This window comes from Delphinapterus leucas, chromosome 1 (assembly GCF_059928025.1).
Source record: "Delphinapterus leucas isolate spDelLeu-1000000601 "Yukka" chromosome 1, BTC_Dleu_Yukka2, whole genome shotgun sequence".
Lineage (NCBI taxonomy): Eukaryota > Metazoa > Chordata > Mammalia > Artiodactyla > Monodontidae > Delphinapterus > Delphinapterus leucas.
In genome coordinates this window covers 76629351-76652481 of record NC_143129.1, presented here as the reverse complement: position 1 = coordinate 76652481, position 23131 = coordinate 76629351, and the positions used below count along the sequence as shown (strand labels likewise).

General features: G+C 42.7%; 1 protein-coding gene across 2 annotated transcripts; it reads right to left on the bottom strand.

The window, feature by feature from the left end:
* Nucleotides 1-20243: 20243 nt before the first annotated feature.
* Nucleotides 20244-21847, bottom strand: LOC111167063 (molybdopterin synthase sulfur carrier subunit). 2 transcript variants are annotated; one of them, XM_089913331.1, is made up of 2 exons: nt 21686-21847; nt 20244-21552 (listed from the first exon to the last, which is right to left on the bottom strand). In XM_089913331.1, exons 1-2 carry the CDS (start codon nt 21827-21829, stop codon nt 21097-21099), a joined length of 600 nt encoding a protein of 199 aa, XP_089769457.1. In that variant the 5' UTR covers nt 21830-21847; the 3' UTR covers nt 20244-21096. The 2 variants fall into 2 exon arrangements, with proteins under 2 accessions (XP_089769457.1, XP_022415168.1); XM_022559460.2 differs by having other exon boundaries at nt 21488-21847.
* Nucleotides 21848-23131: the final 1284 nt, after the last annotated feature.

Below are 23131 nucleotides of genomic sequence, written 5' to 3'. Positions count from 1 at the left end.
TTTAATCAATTCTGCCTGTGTAATGAAGTCTCCATAAAAACTCAAAAGGACGGGGTTAGAAGAGCTTCTGGGTTGGTGGACACAAGTAGGTGCTCGGAGGGTGGCACACCTGGAGAAGGCATGCAAACTCTGCCCCCGTTCCTACATACCTGGCCCTAATGCATCTTGCCCATCTGGCTGTTCATGAGTTACATTTTTAAAATAAAAAACCAGTGATCTACTATAAACTGATCTCCCATTGTTCTGTGAACTGCTCTAGCAAAGTAACCAAACCTGACAAGAAGGTCACGGGAACCTCTGATTTATAGCCAGTCTGTCCGAAGCACAGCTAACAACCTGGACTTTTAACTAGTGTCTGAAGTTGGGGGAGAGTAAGGGACTGAACCCTTAACCTGTGGGATCTGACATAAGCTGCAGGTAGACAGTGTTATAATTGAGTTAAATTGTAGGACACCCAGCTGGTATCTGGAAAATGACCAAATTGCTTGGCGTGGGGAAAAGAACTCATACATCTAGTGTCAGAAGTAGTGTGGTAGTAGTGGGAGAGTAGGGGAGAAACACCAGGGTCTGTTTCCAGAGCAGGTAATTTATCTGTTTAGATTTTCTTTCTCTTTTTGGACTCAGTATTGGTAAATTATATTTTTCTAGAAAATGATCCATTGCATCTCAGTTTCCAATATATTTGTATAAAGTTAAGCAAAATAGTTTTTTTGTTTAACTTCCTTTGTATGTGTGGTTATTTCCTGCTTTTAATTTCTTCTTTTGGGTATTTAGATTTTCAAGGGACGCTTTTGAAAGATTGGAGACACTAGATCATGCTTGTGTGCTGGTGGCAGTGATTCAAGTATTTTACTCTCTTTCAGACAAAACACTCTAGAGTAGGAGACAGTTTGTGATCACAAAGCCATGTTTGGTTTTTTGAACAGGGAATTAAATTATTAAAGAGAAAGCAACTGGTCAGAGTTCCGGAAAAGGTAGGAATGAGGGAATTTCCAAAGACGAACTATCTAACGAAGAGAGCTGCAAGAGCTCCATACAGCTGTGAAGCTTCGAGCTGTGTGTGGTTGCAAGCTTCCTGACTCCTGGGTTTTGGGTTTTTTTTTTTTTTCTTGTTTGTTCTCTCTCTCTTTCATTTTTAAAGAAATTTATTAAGCTATTTCTCTTGGACTACAGAAAAGATTCTTTACTATGAACAGGGAGATAAAGTTTCAATTTACAAGAAAACTGAGAAAAATCGCTAGAGAGATACTGGTGCCACAATTTTTACAAGATCCCAGTTCCTGATTTCCAATTCTCTTCCTAGTGCACTTCTGGAACCCATTAGAACATACAGAAAAGGGACCAAATCCAAAAATGACTGAAAGGCTGGGTAAGCGCAGTGTAAATAAGGTCATTTCCATTTCTCCTATACCAACACATCTTGTGTGCCCTGCCTTGAGGGCACATGCAAATATATGTCCATAAAATTTTTCCCTTGCAAATTTTTAAGGAACTGAAATTAAATATGATGATATGATACCATCTCCTTTAAATGTTTTAAAATTATTATTTTAAATAAAGGACAAAGCTCACCAGTTCAATCAACTTCAATTCTTAATAAAAATGAGTTAATCATGAACCCAGTACTGCCTGAATCTGCTTTAATCCAAGATGCACTTAGAGGAAAGAGTTCTTGTTTTGTCACTGTTTAAGGAATGAAAAGGACATTGTGGCTAGAGCCACTGGCACCCATCCAGCTCCCTGCTCTCCCCTGTCATGTGGGACTCCATGCAGCCTGGTTATGACTGCTCTCGATCTGCTTATAATTCGGCATGGCTGATGCCTGCTTGGGCAAGGCATGAACAGCTACATCTTCTATGGGGGACTTCCGGCCCTCAGTGGTTGTTAGGCAACTACAAGTGCACAAACAGAAAGCAGATGGGCAGATAGCTTCCTGTGTACCCCTTGCCACCCTGTCACCTACACAGCTCTCTGAATGTTGACAAGTGCTGTAATGGCAGAAGAGTAGAAGTGCTCTGGGAGCACAGAGGAGCCAGCCTAGATGTAACTACATCTCAAGAAAACCCCCAGCAGATCTCCCTGAATTGCTCCCAGTAGACTCTATGATCCTAACAAGGAAATGATAGCACTGTTGAGTAGGAAAAGGAAAAGGAATTCAGAGGGGGGAAGGCACTATGGGAGCAGCTGTTTCCTTACGGAGAAATGTAAATGGGATAATTTTCTTAGAGGCTAGGGTACAAAGGGAGGGTCTGAAGTAGCGAGAGAAGAGTGATTTCTTTTAAATAGCAGAGGTTCCCCTATCCCTTAATTAAGAGGTCAGAGTTCTGTGTGTGGGAGTGGTGGGGGGAGGGTTAGGACAGTGAGGGTAGTGCAGCCTGTGTCCACCACTCTGCAGTCTGAGGCACAAAAAGGTCCTGGAGCTGTTAGATGCCTGGTGATGCTTCTTAGTTCTGAGACCTTGGGCAAGTTAATTAGCCCCTGTGAGCCTTAGTTTCCTCAAATGCAAAACGAAGGTAGTGTCATTTACTTAATGGGGCTCATGTATAAAGCCAGATTCCCGACATATGTCACAGTGCCTGGTGTTTAGCAGGGGGTCTTCCATTGTGTTGACCCTTCCTGCCTCATTAGGAAACCCCACAGGAAGCATGTAGTGTGTGAGGCTGAAATGAGATAATGTATGTAATATTCCTAGTATGGGAGGAATCCTATGGTAGATGCTCAACACATATTTATTCTTGTCTTTCCTTCTAACCAAGTCCTTTTCATCTTCTCACTCACCCACACAACTCTGCCTATCTATAGCAGTCATCGTCACCACCTTCGTGTTGTAACTTGCTCATGTTGTAATTTATCCTCTTGTTTGGTTCCAATTTCCTCATTATTATAAGTAAACCAAAAGGAATGTCTTTGTGCATAAGATTCTTCTGCATGAAGTTGTTTTTCTTTGAGGTAAATCCCAGAAGTGAAATTACCAAGGAAAAGGTATGAACATTTTAAATGTTTAAATGTTTCTGACACATAAGATGGACTACAGAGAAGCTTTATACTTATTTTAAAAGCTGACCATAATATATGAGAGTGCCTGTCACACTGTTCCATTGTCTTCAGAGTAGTCTCATTAAAGAAAAACACCTGTGCTAATTTGATAGGCAAAATATGATACCCAGTCTTCTTAATTTGCATTTGTTTGATTACCTGTGAAGACCATTATCTTTCATGTTTATTTATCTTATCTATTTTTTCTTTATGCTTCATCTATTCATACTGTCTGCTCACTCATCAACAATGGTGGTAGTATTTCTCTTATTGATTGGTAAGGGGAAACTGACTTTTTTTGCGGTACGCGGGCCTCTCACTGTTGTGGCCTCTCCCGTTGTGGAGCACAGGCTCCAGACGCGCAGGCTCAGCGGCCATGGCTCACGGGCCCAGCCGCTCCGCGGCATGTGGGATCTTTCCAGACCGGGGCACGAACCCGTGTCCCCTGCATCGGCAGGCAGACTGTCAACCACTGTGCCACCAGGGAGGCCCGAAACTGACTTCTTTTAAAGGTTTTCACAATATTCACCATGTGTAGGAGGTGGAGGTGGATGGGGAGTTTAGGAGAGTGTGCAATCTCTGTGTTGCTGCAATCCCCTTGATTCCCAGAGGAAAACCTTTTCTCTTTTATAAACTGTTGGATCATGATAAAACTGTCAATTATAAAACAAGGAAACAATAATTTTTTGTGTCTTTTACAGTGTCTATTTGCAAATCTTTCATCAAGATAGAGAAGCACCACATTAGGTACATGAGTACCCTGCGTCCCTAGGTCAGACATTGCTCTGACATAGGGATGCATGTGCTCTGTTTCATTTAATCTCCCAAATGACACCTCAAGTTAAGTGTTATTCTATCCATTTTACACGTGAGGAAGTTGAAGCTCAGAAAGGTAAAGACACTTGTCCCAGGGTATATACGTTTGTCCAAGATTTTATGGCCAATATGAGGCAGGACCAGAATTTGTGACCCAGTGGGTCTGACTGCAGAGCTCAGCCCTTCTTTGCAAAGGCAGGGGGGCAGCTCACAAGTCACACACAAGGCAGCACCTGCAGCATTACCCCTGCCCCCCCGAGGAGCTGGAAACAACCGTAACCACACATAAAAGTCACCGGCAGATGAGAGGCCGGGGTCCCACTTCCCCTGCCTCCCCACCTCTGTGAATGATGCCACAGCTCAGCTGTCCCTGAATGATGGGGCAATGGCAAGCTGTGCCGGCCCCTCACCCCACACGCCCTCCCCAGCCTGGGAGGAGAGGAAGGAAGCAGGCTGGGGGATGGGTAGGGGCTGGAGAGAAGGGCCTCAGATTGTGGAGGTTTTTCTGCCAAACAGGAAGCTGGAAAGTGAGACACCGCTCTAACCATTTCAGCAGCGGCAGCCCAGTAAATCTGGGCAAATATATGCCTTCTGAGGTAAAGGTTTGACAGTGATCTTCCTGTCCTGAGGAACTTGCAGTCACCTCAGAAAGGCCCTAGTCCCTCTTTCCTCCCCCCTCAACTCTCAAAGAAGCTTGAGGAACAGGATGTTGATAGCATGCAAGCCCCAGCTGCCCACCTGTCTCCCCAGCCTCCTACCACAGCTGCGTCGTTCCAGGAGCAGCCCCACCTGTCCTGTTGCTCACCGAGAACGAGGCTGATTTGGAGCATCAGGGTCTGGCTGGGGAGCCAGCGTCTGCATAAGCAGTCCATGACTGCCTGGTGACTGCGTTAGACCTGGGCTCATCCTCTGTCCCGTTCCCCGCCCCTCCCAGCGCCCACTGTCCTCTCAAATCCTCTCAGCACAGCTAGAGTCTCTCCTTGCCCGATGAGTCAGAGGACAAAGTTTTAAAAACAAGCGGTTTTCTTTCTGATGAGAATAATCCATGTTAACTATATAAAATTGGGAAAACATAGAAAATTGTACAGAAGAATAAAAAATCACTTATCACACCTCACAAATCTAACCATCATAAACGTTCTATTTTTCCAGGTTATTGAGATATTATTGACACATAACATATGTAAGTTTAAAGTGCATGACATGATGATTCGCTACATGTATGTATTGCAAAATGATTACCACAATGAGGAGAGTTAACATCTCCCTCCCCTCACACAGTGACTCTGTGTGTGTGTGATGGTAGCATTTAGGATCTATTCTCTTGACTAGTTTCAAGTATATAATACAGTATTGTTAATTATAGTCACCTTGCTGTGTAATAGATCCCCAGAATTTATTCATCCGATCACCTGAAGTTTGTACTTTTTGACCGTCTCCCCAACTCCCAGCCCTGGAAATGACCATTCTGCTCTCTATTTCTATGAGTTCAGCTTTTTCAGATCCTATGTATAAGTGAGATGATGCAGTACTTGCCTTTCTCTGTCTGACTTATTTCCCCTAATGTGTGGCCCTCATGTTCCATCCATGTTGTCACAAAAGGCGAAACCTCCTTCTTTTTATGGCAGAATATTTTCTTTATCCATTCATCCACTGATGGACACTTAGGTGTTTCCTTGTCTTGACTGAAATGAACATGGAGTGGGGTGGGGTGCGGGGTCAGATATGTCTTTGAGATCCTGATTTCATTTCCTTCAGATGTATACCCAGAAGTGGAATTGCTGATCATATAGTAGTTCGATTTTAAATATTTTGAGGAACCGCTATACTTCCATAGCGGCTGTACCAATTTACATCCTCACTAGCGGTGGACAAGGGTTTCCTTTCCCCCACGGCCTCGTCAATACTTGTCTCTTGTCTTTTTGACAACAGCCATTCTAACAGGTGTGAGATGATATCTCATTGTAATTTTGATTACATTGCCCTGATGATTAAGGATGTTGAGCATCTTTCATGTACCTGTTGGCCATTTGTATGTCTTCTTTAGAAAATGTGTATTCAGTTCCTCTGCCCATTTTTTAATTGATCATAAGTACTTTTTTTTTTTTTGCGGTATGCGGGCCTCTCACTGTTGTGGCCTCTCCCGTTGCGGAGCACAGGCTCCGGACGTGCAGGCTCAGCAGCCATGGCTCACGGGCCCAGCCGCTCCATGGCATGTGGGATCCTCCCGGACCGGGGCACGAACCCGTGTCCCCTGAGTCGGCAGGCGGACTCTCAACCACTGCGCCACGAGGGAAACTCCAATCATAAGCACTTTTGTATAGTTCCTCTGGGTATGTTTTTCTGTGCATTTTAAAATAAAATGAAAAAAAGGTTAACTTTTTAGATAAAGTAGTGGTCTTCAAAGTGTGCTACATGAGATGATCCACTGAAGTATAAGAAGAATGTCTATATATTTTTTTAAGATAAGAAAAAATGTCCCACGCATAATGTGTAATAAAATTTCCCTGGCACCCTGTCTTGGTCTGTTTGTCAGTCCTGTGTGAATGAATCACCCCAAGAGAAAGTGTGAAGTCCCAAGGCCAAGGTTGAGAGTGGCACTCTCATTTGTTGGGTCAGTTTCAGATGATCGCTTTCTAGGCGGCATAGGCATCACTGAATTAACCAGCACAGAGTGGTCAAGTTGTTTAAAAAGTTCTCCGGAGAGAACACATGTAAGGCAAAGAACAAGAAAAAGACAGAACTGACCCTCTCCTACACCTGATTAAGTTCTTTGTCAGCACATTTATGAGGCAAAACTGATGACCCAATTAAACTGGACAAGAAACTCACCCCAAATTCAAAGCTGTTTAGGTCACCATGATTAGATCTCTCTTACTAGCTGCCTAGTGTATTTCTAACAGACACAAATGTTTGTTGTCACATTGCTTTAAACTAGAAGAATAATGTAAGTAGTCGAAATGTCCCTAGCTTTAATTTTTGAGTTAAAAATTCAAACTCACAAAAAATCAAGAATACCCTATGAAATATGGATTTGCCTCCACTACTGTTAATGATAAACCTTACTCTAAATGCATATTGAGCCTTGAGGTATTAGCTAATGTTGTATGAACCATCATGAACAGCCAGTATTAAAATACTGTTTATTTCATGGATATGGATATCTCATATTTTTATAGATTTTAATTTTTGGTGTCTGATTTTAAACATGCAATTCACAATTAATAAATATACAGGGCTTCCCTGGTGGTGCGGTGGTTGAGAGTCCACCTGCCGATGCAGGGGACACGGGTTCGTGCCCCGGTCCGGGAAGATCCCACATGCGGTGGAGCGGCTGGGCCCGTGAGCCATGGCCACTGAGCCTGCGCATCCGGAGCCTGTGCTCCGCAGCGGGAGAGGCCACAACAGTGAGAGGCCCACATACTGGAAAAAAAAAAAAAAAAATATATATATATATATATATATATATATACACATATGGTGGGATTGCCTGCTTACAAGATTTTAACTTATTTTTCACAACCCTACCATAAAGTTTGTAGACCACAATATAGACTCTATTTCTTTTTTCTTTTTTTTGGCCACACCGTGTGGCATGCAGAACTTCCCTGCCCAGGGATTGAACTGTGCTCCCTGCGTGGAAGCGCAGAGTCCTAACCACTGGACCACCAGGGAAGTCCCTAGATTCTATTTCTTTACCTTCTCTACTTTCTAATGGTTTATTTTTTTTTTTTTTTTGGCGGTACGCGGGCCTCTCACTGTTGTGGCCTCTCCTGTTGCAGAGCACAGGCTCCGAACGCACAGGCTCAGCGACCATAGCTCACGAGCCCAGCCGCTCCGCGGCATGTGGGATCTTCCCGGACCGGGGCACGAACCCGTGTCCCCTGCATCAGCAGGCGGACTCTCAACCACTGTGCCACCAGGGAAGCCCTACTTTCTAATGATTTTGATGATAAACATCCTGTTTTCAATTTTGCTAGTGGTTTTCTATAAATGGATAAAAATGAGTTTGAACCTATTTTTCCTCATCATCAATGATATGCATAGAGTGTTATTTCCTTCCCCATGTTCAATGAAAATTGAGTATGTTTCCTCTCTTTCTCCCAATTCTTAGTTTTTCTGATATAATTTGGGGTTTTATATACAGCTTATATAGCTATTGAATCTTGTTTAATTTATGTCTTCTTTTCCACAAATTTAAAAATATTTGCATTACAAGTTTCGTTCTCTAGCAGCTTGAAGTGCAGGCCAAGCTCAAGTTGCTTTAAGAATAAAAGAGGTTCAGTGTCAGTATTCTCATATACTGAGACTGGAATTCGATCTAGAAAACCAGGAAAGTGGAAGCGAGGGGCATTTCTACTGCTTACATTATTCCCTCTATTTTAAGACAGTGTTAACAGCAAACTTATGTGTTAGAAATACATTTGGCTGCTAGTGAGAGAGATCTAATCATGGTGAATAGTAATGGTAAATAATGGTAAATAAATTGTGGGCTTGTTTTTCTCCTGTGTTCAGGAAAAATCTGTAGGAAGCAGTGCAGAGCAGCAATGGTAATTCTATGAAGCATCAAATTCCCAGGCTTCTTATATTTTTCTGTTCCTTGGTGTGTGGCTTCCATCCTTAAGGTCACAGAATGTCTGCTGGAACTCTAACCATTATGTCCAAGTTCCAGACACTAGAAAGAAGAAAAGAGGAGAAATCTGAGAAGGTTTTTCCTCAAGTCCCATCCAATTACTTCTGCTTACATTTCATTGCCTTTCTCTGTCTTACAAAGGAGTCTCTGAAGTGTCAATTTTTAGTTAGCACATCACTACCACCGAATATATAGTTAGAAAGGATAGCGAATAGGTAGGCAACTAGCTGTTTCATCCGTAACACCCTTAAACATGATTCTTTGAGCACTTATATGGCTTTGCTCCTGTTAAGATTTTTCCCTAGAAGTGGAATTTCGAGATCAAAGTGTACTGTACATTTACAGTACTCATCTGTCAAATTTCTTCCCCAAAAGGCTGCGCTTGTTTACATTCCCACAAACAGTGTGTGAGAGCTCCCATTTTCCCATAGCCTTGCCAATACTGGCTATTATTATCTTGATTGTCAATTTGATATATGAAAAATGGTATCTTGTTTCACTTTTTATTTCCCTGATAACTGGTGAATTTGAGCATCTTTTTACGAGTTAACTTATTGGCTTTTACAAATAGGGGTTTGTCCACAGAAATTACTCTTCCATCCATGCCATCTTTCACCCCCTCCTCTTAACTACCCAAAACAAGACTAGGCTTATAAAGAGTGTTCAGAACTAGGGATGTGTAGAAAGTTAATTGAGCCAGTACAGATAAGTTCTGCCACATGGCATCTGAAGGAGAAATTGGGTTTTCTTTCTGGACACAGTAAAATTCTAACGAGGAAGAAAAGGCCAAGGGAGATGCTTGCTAATGAGTCATGAGGTCTGGTGAGGAGAGAGACAGAGAAGTGGTTGTTTGGGATGTTCTGGGAAGCTGTTGATTCAATTCTCATACTTGGCTCATAATGAGAGTCTCTGTCCGGGGTTACTCCCGTGGCGGGAGGAGTGGCAATGTCTGAGAGGAGGAAGAACATCAGCTCAGTCCCTACCAAAGGCCTGGTTGACTCATGGTGTTACAGACTCATCCAGCCTGAATAGGGAGACACTTCTGATCTCCTTTTGATCTTCTACCCAACATAGAAACCCCACATGCACCACTGATTAATGACACCCTTGTCACTGAATAACCCAACGATACAAAGTTCATCTGGTCCAGCATCTCTTGGAATGAACATTTACGTAACTCAGATGTCAACTTGATTAAACATGGCCTGAAATTCACTTTTATACCCCTGAACTCTCAAAAGCCCTCCTTGGTCTTCAGTAATATTTGACCTCTACATCCTCATAGCCCCCTCCCAGGGCCTTCTCCATTACTAAATCCCTCCTGAGGTTTCAGATCTGCCCTGTTTGCATTCCGCTGAAACTATCCACTTGAGCTAATCATCTTACTGGCCTAATAACTTCACTGAACATCTGGAGGTTGTCAACAAGGAGCTACACTCTTGTTGGCACTCCCCTCACTGTCTGTCTCCTTTCAAAGTCAGGTTCTCCTGACAAGTGGCTCTTCCCTCAGAGGGGGTTCCAGCCTCTTCACTCCAATTGCTTGTCTCAAGTCTTCCTCATGCTGCCTTCCTCAACCCCTGGAATTGTGGTGAATAAAATTTTCTCCATCTCATTACAGTTTTTCAGAAAAAATATTCACAGCTCCTTGCAAATTTTCTCCTACAAGGTGGGAAGGAGAAAACAAATCACAACAGTTACTTGTGGGACTGAGCTCTTCCGTCCTGTGTAATATCACACTCCTTACTTTTTATAATGGTTGTGGAAGAACTCTTCTGTGGGTGCTTTTAACGATTTGGAACTTTATGGTCTTTTATGGATCTGGCCCTTTCCTTGGGTACATGAGATCATCAAATCTGGCTTTCTCTATCCAACACAGGCACGGGTCCCACTGCATCATTAGGATGTTTTAGGGGGTTCATACTGGCAAATATGCAACTGTTGTTTGATCAAGTCTGACAACATTCAGGTTTAGAGATGATCTGCCACATATCCTGCCTGTTCAGATTCAGGGACCAGCCTGGTATCTACTCACTGGAAGAGAGCGTCCTTTGGTGGATGCCCTCCTTCTTACAAGAGGAGCAGAATACTTTATCTACCAAGATGTTTCAACTGTAGATCTAAAACTACACATCACTCTGATTCCTTTCATTTCTTGATCTTAATTTCTGGACTTCCAGGGTAGGGTTTGCTTCTGGTGCAGCCTGCAACAAAATACCACTTCCTGCCTTAGCTGAAACAAGTGGGCAGGATTTTCTGCCTCCCAGGATCCAGGCAGTGCTTCCATTTACCTGATCTGCACCACATACACTAGGGCTGCTAGGTACTAAGGGCAGGTGGTCATACGTATGATAGTTCCTTGCCACCATACCACACACATGAAAATTAATTAGTGGACACTATATATGACAATGCTTCTTACACATTTGGTCTGAGGTCTCTTGTGTGGCTAGAGGTGGGAGCCTCTTTATTCCCCTACCCAGAAGGTTGCTTTGTAGAAATCTAACTTTAGGGACTCAAGATACTTTCCACTGGTCTCTGGATCCCCTAAAGCTGAACCGATGTCTCCCATCCAACCCAGTCTTTTGGTATATTTGACAATATTGCCACTATCTCTTCTCCCTCCTCAAACTGCTTCTCCCAGAACAATAATTTGGAGGCCCATCTGGTGAAGTCCAGGCCTCGTGTGTAAGATTTCATTATAGGTTCTCTGGCAATGCCATGGCCTAGCAATCAACGCCCTCCTCACTTGTGTTGTCTCACTGAATAAATCTCTCTAACCTCAACACATGTGTAGAGGCCTCTTCTTCCCTTTGAGGGATGTGTGGTCAGAAACCTAACATGCAAGTCTCTCTGACTGTCAGCATTACCAAACACCTGTGAAAATCCTGTCAGGTATTGATTTCACAGAGAAAGAGACCTTTGCAGCTTTAAACCCAGATATGGTATATAATACTAGATATTGCAAACTTTCTCTAATCTCTGTCAGTTCTCTGCCTCCAAAGCCACACTGTGGCATGCCTTCAGCCATAGGCACTGCACTTCTTGCTAATGTTTCTTATTTCTGGTAACAGCCTACCTGATGGCTGTTCCCTTAGCTGCAAGAGTCAGTCTTCAGGAAACTCTGTTCCATCAACTGAAACAGGTAGGAAGCCCATGTTAGCCCAGTGTTGGCCACAAACCTCCTTTCCCTTCCAGGAAAGTTTCTAGTTTCTTAAGGAACTGTGGTTCCATTGGGTTAACATTAATTTCTAGCTTCCAGCTTCCAGAGTAATTTGTTAGAATTTACTCATTCATTTATGCTCACAGGACAATATTTCAAGGTGGGAGAATCAAACATATCTTATTTAACATTAACCATATGTAGACATATGCTGTGTGCATGTTCACTTGTCCTCTTGTCCCAGGTTCCACAAATGCTAGAGATGGTCTTGGCAGCAGGAAGAGGTGTGCTGGGATTGTAAGGGAACTGCTTATGCAATGTAATTTTGTCTTCAGGTCCTGCTTGAGCCTACTCTTGTATATAACTTCCACTTGATAATGAAATGCTAGTGGACATGCCTGACTGTATGATTACATGGATTGAAAATCCATCCATCCAGTTAGGGATGGTCAGCTCAGGTTGCATGGTCATTTGTGGTGTCCCATGGTCCGGTATTAAGACTATGAGAGTCTTAATATCAAGTCTAAAGCTGTATGAGAGGAGAGTTACTTTCCAAAGAAGATGTGGTTCTGCTTAATATCAGAGGACCCTCCCTTAGCTTTCTGCTGTCATGGTCTTCCACAGGCCCCAAAGAATAATTAGATGGCTCAAGATCACTTCATACAGTGGTCAATGGCAGAGCTGCTTACATTGTAGCTTGTACCAGCTAGAGAATCCTCTCTTTCTCTGGGCCCATTCAGAGGTGGTTGCCTTATGGATTACTTGGTAAATGTACTAACATAGTACACCCAGTTGTAATGCATTTGCCTCCAAATACAAAAAGGCCTAGAAAGCATGGTGTCTCTTTCCTCATGACAGGGCATTAAGGTAAAACAAATTTGCTTTTAACTTTGAGGGGATATGCTGATATTCATAAAATTAACCACACACCATGCAAACACTAATCCAGAGAAAGCTATAATGGCTTTCCAAGCAATTATATCAGAGAAAGTAGACTTCAGAGCAAAGCAAATTACCAGGGATGTTACATAATGATGAAGGTCAATTCACCAAGAAGAGATAAGAATCTTAAATATGTATGTACCTAACAACAGAGCACCAAAATAAATGAAACAAAAACTGACAGAACTGAAAGGAGAAATAGACAAATCCACTATTACAATAAGAGACTGTTAAATTCCTCTCCCAGTAGTGGAACTGGTAGCTAGAAGATCAGCAAGAATATAGAGGAAATGAACATGACCTTGAAAAAACTTGACCTAATTGATACTTATAGAGCATTCAACCCCAAAATTTAAAAAATTTATTTATTTAATTAATTTATTTTTGGCTGCGTTGGGTCTTCGTTGCCGTGCATGGGCTTTGTCTAGCTGCGGGGAGCAGGGGCTACTCTTCGTTGCGGCGCGCAGGCTTCTCATTGCAGTGGCTTCTCTTGTTGTGGAGCACGGGTTCTAGGCACATGGGCTTCAGTAGATGTGGTGCGTGGACTCAGTAGTTGTGGCACTCGGGCTCTAGATTGCAGGCTCAGTAGTTGTGGTGCAATGGGCTTAGTTACTCCGTGGCACGTGGGATCTTCCTGGACCAGGGCTCAAACCCATGTCCCCTGCATTGGCAGGTGGATTCTTAACCACTGCACCACCAGGGAAACTCCAGACTACACAGTTTTGAAGTGTACACGGAAGATTTATCAAAATATATCCTATCCTGGGTCATAAAACAAATCTCAACAAATTTAAAAGATTTGAAATAATATAAAGTGTATTCTCTGACTATAACATAATTAGAGTAGAATTTAATAACATAAAGATAACAGAAAAATTCTCCTAACAGTTAGAAATTAAACAAAACACTTAATAATTCACAGGTCAAAGAGGAAGTCTTAAGAGAAATTAGAAAATACACAAATCAAATGAAAATGAAAATACAGCTATCAACATTTGTTAGAGGAAGCTAAGGCAGCAATATAAAGGCATATATCACAGAAAAAGAAATGTTTCAAATTAATAATTTAAGATTTTACCTTATGAATCTAGTAAACCAAGAGCAAAGTAAACCTGGAGCAAGCAGAAGGAAGGAAGGAAGAAAAATATAGGAGCAGTGATCTGTGAAATTAAAAGATCTAATAAAGCATATATACAAAAAAAACAGTGATGCAGTTAATATCACGTGTAATGGTGGAAAACTGAATATTTTCCCCCTAATACTGGGAATAAGACAAGGATGGCCATTCTCACCACTCCTGTTCAACATTCTATTGTAAGTTCTAGTCAGTGCAATGACAACAAAAAGAAATAAAATGGTATATACATTCGAAAGTGGGAAAAAGACCTGTCTTTATTATAGACATTGTCTGTAAGTTTTTCTAAATAGAAAATTCCAGGGAATTTACACACACACACACACACACACACACACACACACATACAAATTCCTAGAGCTACTGAGCTTACCAAGGTTGCAGATATAAGAGCAATAGGGAGGAACACTTCCTAAAGCCTGATTAATAAATTTGCATACCAGGTTGTGGGAAGTGCATCGAGGTTCTTGAAGGGGATTTTCAGAGATGGAGATTAATCTAGTCAAGCTCTACAAAATGAATTAGAGGGTGGGGCAGAGCACTAGTGCATAGAGCCCCGTTAGGCTTTGTAGGTATTTTCATGGTCTGCAGTACCTGATTCATCCCCCTTAGCATTTGGTCTAAATTGAAAATATGAATCATACTTAATTCAACTTGAGGCATTTCTCCCACAGATTTTGTGTAGTGTAGTTAACAATAATATCACCACCTGCTATAGTTAATGCATCTCAGTGTCCCCTGGAATGGTTCTTACCTGCTCCCTGCCTGCCAGCAAGGTTGAGCTTCTAGGACCCTGTAGGGAAAGGGTCTTAGCTCAGTACAGTTACTGCACAATTCGGAGAGACAACCCTGTCCCCCTTCCCATCTGGAAGATAATGATGTTCTCAAACACTTAGAATCCTCCTTTAAATGGCAATCTGCATGTTTTTGGAGTAGCCTTTGTTATAATTCACACACAACTGCCTGACTGTATACTGGTATGTGTGTGTGTGTGTGTGCGTGTGTGCGTGTGTTTCTTTTCAGAAGCTGAGGTTTTAGTAATGATAAGCTTTGCGAGTTTCCCCTGATCTCTGGGAGTCTAACTGCTACAGGTGGAGCTTGCCGGTCAAGCTGGGCAAATTTAAAGGGAGTGACATATGAGACACGGTTTTGTCCTGTTTGAATTAATGATTTGGGCAAATAGGAGGCTGCTTTGTTTCTATGAGGCTAAAGATGGTAATAGGAAAAAGAAGGAGAGAGAATATGTTGTATGAGAAAAGATAACCTTACAATATTTTTCATAGGCCCAGGTAAACCAGCTGAAATTACTCTAGCCTTTCCCATGAAACAAAACACACATTTATTGCCAGATTACAGAGGTAATGATTGCTTCTGCTTTCATTTCCTGTGGGAGAAGAACAATCCATCCTCTTTCTCACCAAGTTTCATGTTATAAAAAAGGAACTTGGCACACTGCGATATAGAGTGACGAGAGAGCTCTAGAGGACATACAAGGAGCATGACCTCTGGTCTGAAACCAGAGAGAGGGGTGAGGATGGGGGGGGATGGGGGGGTGCGGGCACTGTTCCAGATATTCAAAAAGTGAGGGGGTGGGGTAGGAAGCTGAGAAAAATGTGATGGCTTGGGGAAATCTTCCTTGATTTCCTTAGCAATAAGGACAAGAAACAGTTAATATTTAATTATTGTTTTCTTACCTCTGAAGGTTATAACAGTAAAATAAAATCATTGCATGTGAGGTCCTTAGCACAGGACCTGACATATGGCAGGCACGTGATCAACTACACTAGGGAATGGGAGAGGAAGAAGCCAAGGAAAAGGCCCAGGTTTCTGGAATGGGTCATTGGCTGAGAGTGGGAACCCAGCAATAGGTTGGAAGTTGAAGACAATGAATGGTGCATCGGGCGTGTTGAACATGAGCCCCAGTGGAGATACCTAGTAGAGAGTTGGATGCAGGGTCCGATAGTTGGAAGCAAAGGGTGTGGGGTGGAGATATAGACTTGGGCATTAGCAGCATGTGAATGCTATTTGGAGCCCACAGGGTAGCTGTCCTAGAAAGAGAATGAAAACGAGTTGAAGGGAGGCTATGACAAAACCACTGGAAGCACCAACATTTGAGGAAAGCATTAGAGATAGAGGAAGAGCAGCAGGAAAGGAGCCTGAGGAGGATGGCAGAGGGGAATGAGGAGATCTAGGGTGCATAATATCAAGGACACCAAGGGAAAAGAGACTTTAGGGAGTCAACAGTGTCAAACACTGGAGCAGCCGCTGGTCCCCTCATGACGCTCTAAGGAGTCAGGGTGAAGGGAGGCTGAGTGTCTTGAAGCAAGCGTAGTAGTGGCTGTGATGTGGGAGAGGGAGAAATAGGGCAACAGTTGGGGGTCTGGGTTTAAGGGGACGTTAAGAGGGAGAGTACCGAGAATGATTAAGGGCTACAGGAAAGGAGGGAGCAGATTCAGCGAAATATGCCAGAGAAAGAGAAAGTACATTAGACAGTAAAGTTCCTGAAAAGGGGGGGAGAAGGAGGGGTTAAAGCATAGGTGAAAGTACCAACTTTAGACTCTAGGAGCTCAGTGTCTTTTGTGGGGACAGAAGAGAAAGTTAGAACAGATGTAAATAAATGCAGGTCAGTTAAACGTTAAGTGACAGGAACTTGAAGGCATCGTTTTTTTTCTTTCTTTCTGTTTTTCTTTTTGCAAAGAAACTATTTTACTGTCTTTAAAATTTGGGGGACATGTTATTTACAAGAGTATAAAGCATCAATTGAAACTTCTGAGTGGAGGTTTTGGGAAGTGGCACCTCATCTGGCCCTTCTATCATTCAATGGAGAGATCAAGCATATGTCTTTCACATCCTAAGCCAACAGAACAAAGTTTCATCCTTTGTTGCTTCAAATACATGGTTGCAGAAGGCATCACTTTCTGACTTCTCTTTTTGTTTCCTGAGAAATAGGAGGCTCTTTTATTTCCCAAGGGTGATAAGGTAGAACGGAGTTTGGAAGGCTATGAGAAAAAGTCTGCAGTGTGACAAAAAGATGGGTTCTGGAGCTCAGTTACCTGGATTTGAATCCTGGCTCTGATGCTTCCCAGCTATGCGACTTGATCACATGATTTAGTCTTTCTGTGTCTCCTTTTACTAATCTGTGAAATGAGGATAATGATGTCTAGCTCACAGAGTGTTTATGAGGATTAAGCGAATTTAAAGCGTGGAGAACTGTAATAGAGCGGGCGCTCGGGAGGCCCTGAGGCACCCCACCCCTGCCACGGGGAGACCGGAGCCCCTGAGCCTGCCTGGGATCCTGGGGTGGAGCTGGGCAGTGTGCAACCCTTTGCACGTGGCCTGTTGCTGTGAGCCATTACCAGGCAACCATTATCAGCAGATGAGAGCCAGAAGGTTAGAGCAGTGGTGAGAGGGCCCCCTTGGCTAAGGGCGGGGTGGTGGTCCTCCAGCGGAGAGCGAGGTAAGAGGCAGATGTGGCCTTCTCCCGGGGGCCCTCCAGGGACAGGAGGGCTGGCAGGTGAGCTGGGCGCCCAGCGACAGGTTGGGGGCTGTGTCCTGCAGAGCTCACGCCCTCTCCATGGCCGCCCACTGGCTGGGCCCAGGCCTTGAGGCAACAGTGAACCTCTCTCCCAACCCCGCCTCTGCGAACCTAATGGCAATGGCAGTCTGCATGGGTCGCTGTCTTCGAGACCCGGCCCCGCCGTTTGGGTGGCCTGAGGAGCCTGAAGGCCAGTTGAGTCCTGGGCCCCTGGCTCCCTCAGTGATGACGGCTGGGCAGGGTCTGGGGACCTGGCCCTGAGGGCGCTGCCAGCTGAGATCTGCCCCTTCAGCCGGGCCTGGGCACTGGCGGTAAGACCCAGACTGGGTGCTGCACCAACGCTCCCGGCAGGGTAACTGACCTCCGCAGGGACCCCCTCCTCTTAGCCAGGACCTGGACTCGGAGGGTGAAAGTTGTGCCTTGGGACCTGCCCTTTCTTGTCAGAACGGAGAATAACATTTGTCTGGTGGAGATTTATAGGGACATCGTGACCTGACCTCAAGAACAAAGGATCTTTGGTCAGTTGCTTCATTCCAAAATTTAAAAGCAGCTCATGAAGCTCAAAAATCAAAAAAAACCCCAGCCCAATCCAAAAATGAGCAGAAGACCTAAATAGACATTTCTCCAAAGAAGACATACAGATTGCCAACAAACACATGAAAGAATGCTCAATGTCATTAATCATTAGAGAAATGCAAATCAAAACTACAATGAGGTATCCCCTCACACCAGTCAGAATGGCCATCATCAAAAAATCTACAAACAATAAATGCTGGAGAGGGTGTGGAGAAAAGGGAACCCTCTTGCACTGTTGGTGGAAATATAAATTGATACAGCCACTATAGAGAACAGTATGGAGGTTCCTTAAAATATTAAAAATAGAACTACCATACGACCCAGCAATCCCACCGCTGGGCATATACCCTGAGAAAACCATAATTCAAAAAGAGTCATGGGGCTTCCCTGGTGGTGCAGTGGTTGAGAGTCCACCTGCCGATGCAGGGGACACGGGTTCGTGCCCTGGTCCGGGAAGATCCCACATGCCACGGAGCAGCTAGGCCCGTGAGCCATGGTCGCTGAGCCTGTGCGTCCGGAACCTGTGCTCTGCAACGGAAGAGGCCACAACAGTGAGAGGCCCGCGTATTGCAAAAAAAAAAAAAAGAGTCATGGACCATAATGTTCATTGCAGCTCTATTTATAATAGCCAGGACATGGAAGCAACCTAAATGTCCATCGACAGATGAATGGATAAAGATGTGGCACATATATACAATGGAATATTACTCAGCCATAAAAAGAAACAAAATTGAACTATTTGTAGTGAGGTGGATGGACCTAGAGTCTGTCATACAGAGTGAAGTCAGAAAGAGAAAAACAAATACCGTATGCTAACACATATATATGGAATCTAAAGAAAAAAGAAAAAAAATGGTTCTGAAGAACCTTGGGACAGGACAGGAATAAAGACGCAGACATAGAGAATAGACTTGAGGACACGGGGGGGGGGAAGGGTAAGCTGGGATGAAGTAAGAGAGTGGCATGGACTTATATACACTACCAAATGTAAAATAGATAGCTAGTGGGAAGCAGCCACACAGCACTGGGAGATCAGCTCGGTGCTTTGTGACCACCTAGAGAGGTGGGATAGGGAGGGTGGGAGGGAGACACAAGAGGGAGGAGATTTGGGGATATATGTATACATAGAGCTGATTCACTTTGTTATACAGCAGAAACTAACACACCATTGTAAAGCAATTATACTCCAATAAAGATGTTAAAAAAAAAAAAGAACAAAGGATCTGACACCAAGAATTTGCAACAACTAACCACTCCCCTCCCTCACCTTTCCTATAAAATTTTCCTTTGCTGAAAGTTTTCAGGATGTTTGGGGTTTTTAAGGCATGAGCCACCTGTCTCCTTGCATGGCCCTGCAATAAACTTTTCTCCGTTCCAAACTCCATTTTGATATTGTTTGGCCTCACTGTGCGTTGGGCACACGGACTTGCGTTCGGTAACAGAATGATTAAGACAGTACATGGCACATGGCAAGCACTCAATAAGTGTTAGCTATTATTAATTTATGTTATTATCTTTAAATAGCTATCATGCACAACAGCTGATTGCTGGGTGGTGTTAAAGACTGGCTGAGGCTAGATATTGTGAATTTATAATGGCTTTGTCAAGGAAGGCTGATGATTCTGCCAGGCAGTTTGAGTGTGGTACAAAGGTGGGGGAGAGTTGGACCAATATAGGGTTGCCAAGTAGGTGAGACTAAATAGTACTGGAACATATTTTTGTTCTGATTTACTTACTCATTTCCCCCTTGGCCTACCACTATTTGTGTCTTATGATAAATTTTTTTTTTTTTCACAGCAGCACTATTTATTACATAATAGCCAAGACAGGGAAGCAACCCAACAGATGACTGGCTTAAGAAGATGTGACATATACACACATACACATACAATGGAATACTACTCACCACACACAAAAAACAAAATCTCCATTTGCAGCAACATGGATGGATTTATGGAATCTTATGCTTAGTGAAATAAGTCAGACAGAGAAAGACAAATGCTATATGATATCACTTATATGTGGAATCTAAAAAAATAACACAAATGAATCTATATACAAAACAGAAACACTCACAGACATAGAAAACAAACTTATGTTTACCAAAGGGGAGAGGATGAAGGGGAAGGACAAATTACGAGTATGGGATTAACAGATACGAACCACTATACATAAAACAGATAAGAAACAAGGATCCACTGTATAGCATAGGGAATTATACCAAAATCTTGTAATAACCTATAATGGAATATAATATGCAAAAACCCCCAAATCACTATGCTGTACACATAAAACTAACAAAATATTATAAGTCAACAATACTTCAATTAAAAAAAAAAGAACTATATGGAACTTATATACTAAGATCTACCAAGACAGTATATAGGTCGACCAAGCAAAAACTGGACCATTATTTAGTATAAAGATTTTGCAGAAAACATAACTTTATTAATGATAATGTTGCTTAAGCTAAAAAAAACTATCTGAAAATACTTTACCAAATAATATAATTTCCCCTTTTAATTGGTTGTGGGTACAATTTTATAACTAACATTATAACACAAAGCACCCTTGCTGCTAGTCTGCCTTGTTTTACAATTTAATGCTGATTTATATATTGATACAATACTAATAACTAATAAAATATAATAAGTATTATGGTAAGATTATTGATTCTGAAATACTAGAAAGCTTCATATGATGAAATATCTTAGGTATTATCACTGAATTTTTAAAAACAGGATATTGCTTTTAAACTTTTAAAATCATGTTTATTTAGCTTATTTAAAAATATATATAAATTCTAAAAATATACCATACCAAGAGTAACCGATAAGGACTTTTTACACCTTCCAGTTCTGCCTACATTCCCAAAACTCATCCCTGACACCAATGATATCACTGGGCATAGGGGTAGGGGGTTGGGGGCAGCCTCTGAGACAGTCACTGAGGAGGGGCCACACCTCAATGTGAGTCAAGTTACAGTTAGAGCCTAGTCATAGAATAATATGTCTACCACAGGCATCTTTCCTTAAATTTAAATTATTCTTCCATTTTTTTCCCTAAAGCCTTTCTTTCCTCTATCTCTAGTTCCCGGATAAGCCCTCATCCTAAACACTCATTTATTTATTTTTTTCTCTCTTGTTCCACTGGTGTAACATACGAGTTTATGTCCAGTAAACTATCTTCTGGGGAAGAAAACTCAAAACATGATCAAAGAATTTACCAAGTTTAAATTTTAAGACTCTAGAAGCCTGAGTAGTTTAATCATTGGTTGCCCAAAAGCATTCTTTGTTTCTTTTCCAAGATGATGATTCTTCATACATTTCCTTTTTCCATATGGGCACCTTGGCTTTTAAAGTATCAATGGCATAGCTCACAGCTTCGAGGGAGGCAGTCCTATGGGCTGAGGACACAGCAATGATAATGCTTGCTTCTGACACTGGAACTAAGCCAAGCCGATGGAACACTGCTATGTGTTTGACTGGCCACTTCTTTCTAATGTCACTACAAATTTTTCTGACTTCATTTTCTGCCATTGGTAGATATGCTTCATACTCTAAGCTAATGACTTTTTTCCCTTCGAAGTTATTCCTTGTAGTTCCTACAAATAGGGATATTGCACCACAGAATGGAGAAATCACCAGCTGTTGCTCAGATGTGAATTTTATTATATCTTTTGATTTCTCTTCAACTTCATTTATATCTTTCCCAGGTGGCTCAAAAGCACTATCCTCCACTAATGGGGGGGATAATGGCAATTTCGTCTCCTGATTGAAGCAGGAGGAGCTGATGTCCAAGCTCGGCATATTCTTGACGAACAGCAAATATCACCTGATTTCTGATGTCAGCCAATCCAGGATGGCGCGTTTCTATCTCATTCCACAGCTGCAATGCTTTTATTTCTTGTGGCACAGAAATGGTCTCTGAGCGAATTCCTGTTATTTCAGCACTTTCTGCAAAATACAACACTTCCACCTGGCACCGCGACACCATCCCCCCAGCGAACCCCAGCCGGGTTATGATAAATTTGTGCAGAATGTTTTAGCACAGAAATTAGCTGATAGATAAATCCAGTTCTTCCTCATAACGGTCACTTTCCATTAGTATTATTCTGAGGAGGCTTTAACTCGTATTGACAATATACTTGACCATCAATATCAGTATTATAATCTTACCAACAATGCCAGTTGTTATGGACTTAACTGTGTCTTCCCAAAATTCATATGTTGAAGCCACTCCAATGTGACTATATTTGGAGACAGAGCCTTTAAAGAGGTAATTAAGGTTAAATGAGGTCATAAAGATGGGGCCCTAATCCAATATGACTGGCATCCTTGTAAGAAGAGGAAGGGGCACTAGTGATGTATGCATGTACAGGAGAAGGACCATGTGAGGACACAGCATGAAGGTGGTCTTCTGAAAGCCAAGAATAGAGGTCTCAGGAGAAACCAAACCTGCCAACACTTTGATCTTGGACTTTCAGCCTCCAATACTGTGAGAAATAAAATTTCTGTTGTTTAAGTGACCCATTCTGTGGTATCTTTGTTGTTGTTGTTGTAGTTGTTTTTGCGGTACGCGGGCCTCTCACCGCTGTGGCCTCTCCTGTTGCGGAGCACAGGCTCCGGACGTGCAGGCTCAGCAGCCATGGCTCACGGGCCCAGCCGCTCCGCGGGATCTTCCCGGACTGGGGCACGAACCCGTGTCCCCCGCATCAGCAGGCGGACTCTCAACCACTGCGCCACCAGGGAAGCCCTGTGGTATCTTTTTATGACGGTCCTAGCAGACTAATAACCAGTGTTACACCATATCTCAGTATAGCGGTATATACAACCTGAAAAATAAAGGCCTACTCCTGGGGAATATCCTTCTTGTTTGTAGATGGAAAAGCTCTTGTTGGCATTTTGTGCCTCAGAGGGTATAAGAGAACATGCCTAGATTCAGCTCATCTCTGCATTGCTGTAGTAACTCCATATCCACTAGTTTCATGGACCCAGGTGGCCACCTCAAGTAAGTTGCACCAAGATATATACTTGCTGGTTCCAATCACCCTTGCTGGAAAGGGGTTCTTTTGATGTACATGAAAAAAAAATGTCCTTCCTTAATTCACTCCTTATATTCCCATAGTCATTTCCGTGGGGCCACATTCCATAAAGATATCACGTTAGGACCGTTTCCATTACACTTCTGCTTGATTATATGGCTAGGCCAATGGCCACTGCCCGTGAGTCAATAAAAATTCAAACATGGGGCCAACTGCATTGCGATTAACATTAATCAGCACGAACAATTTTATTT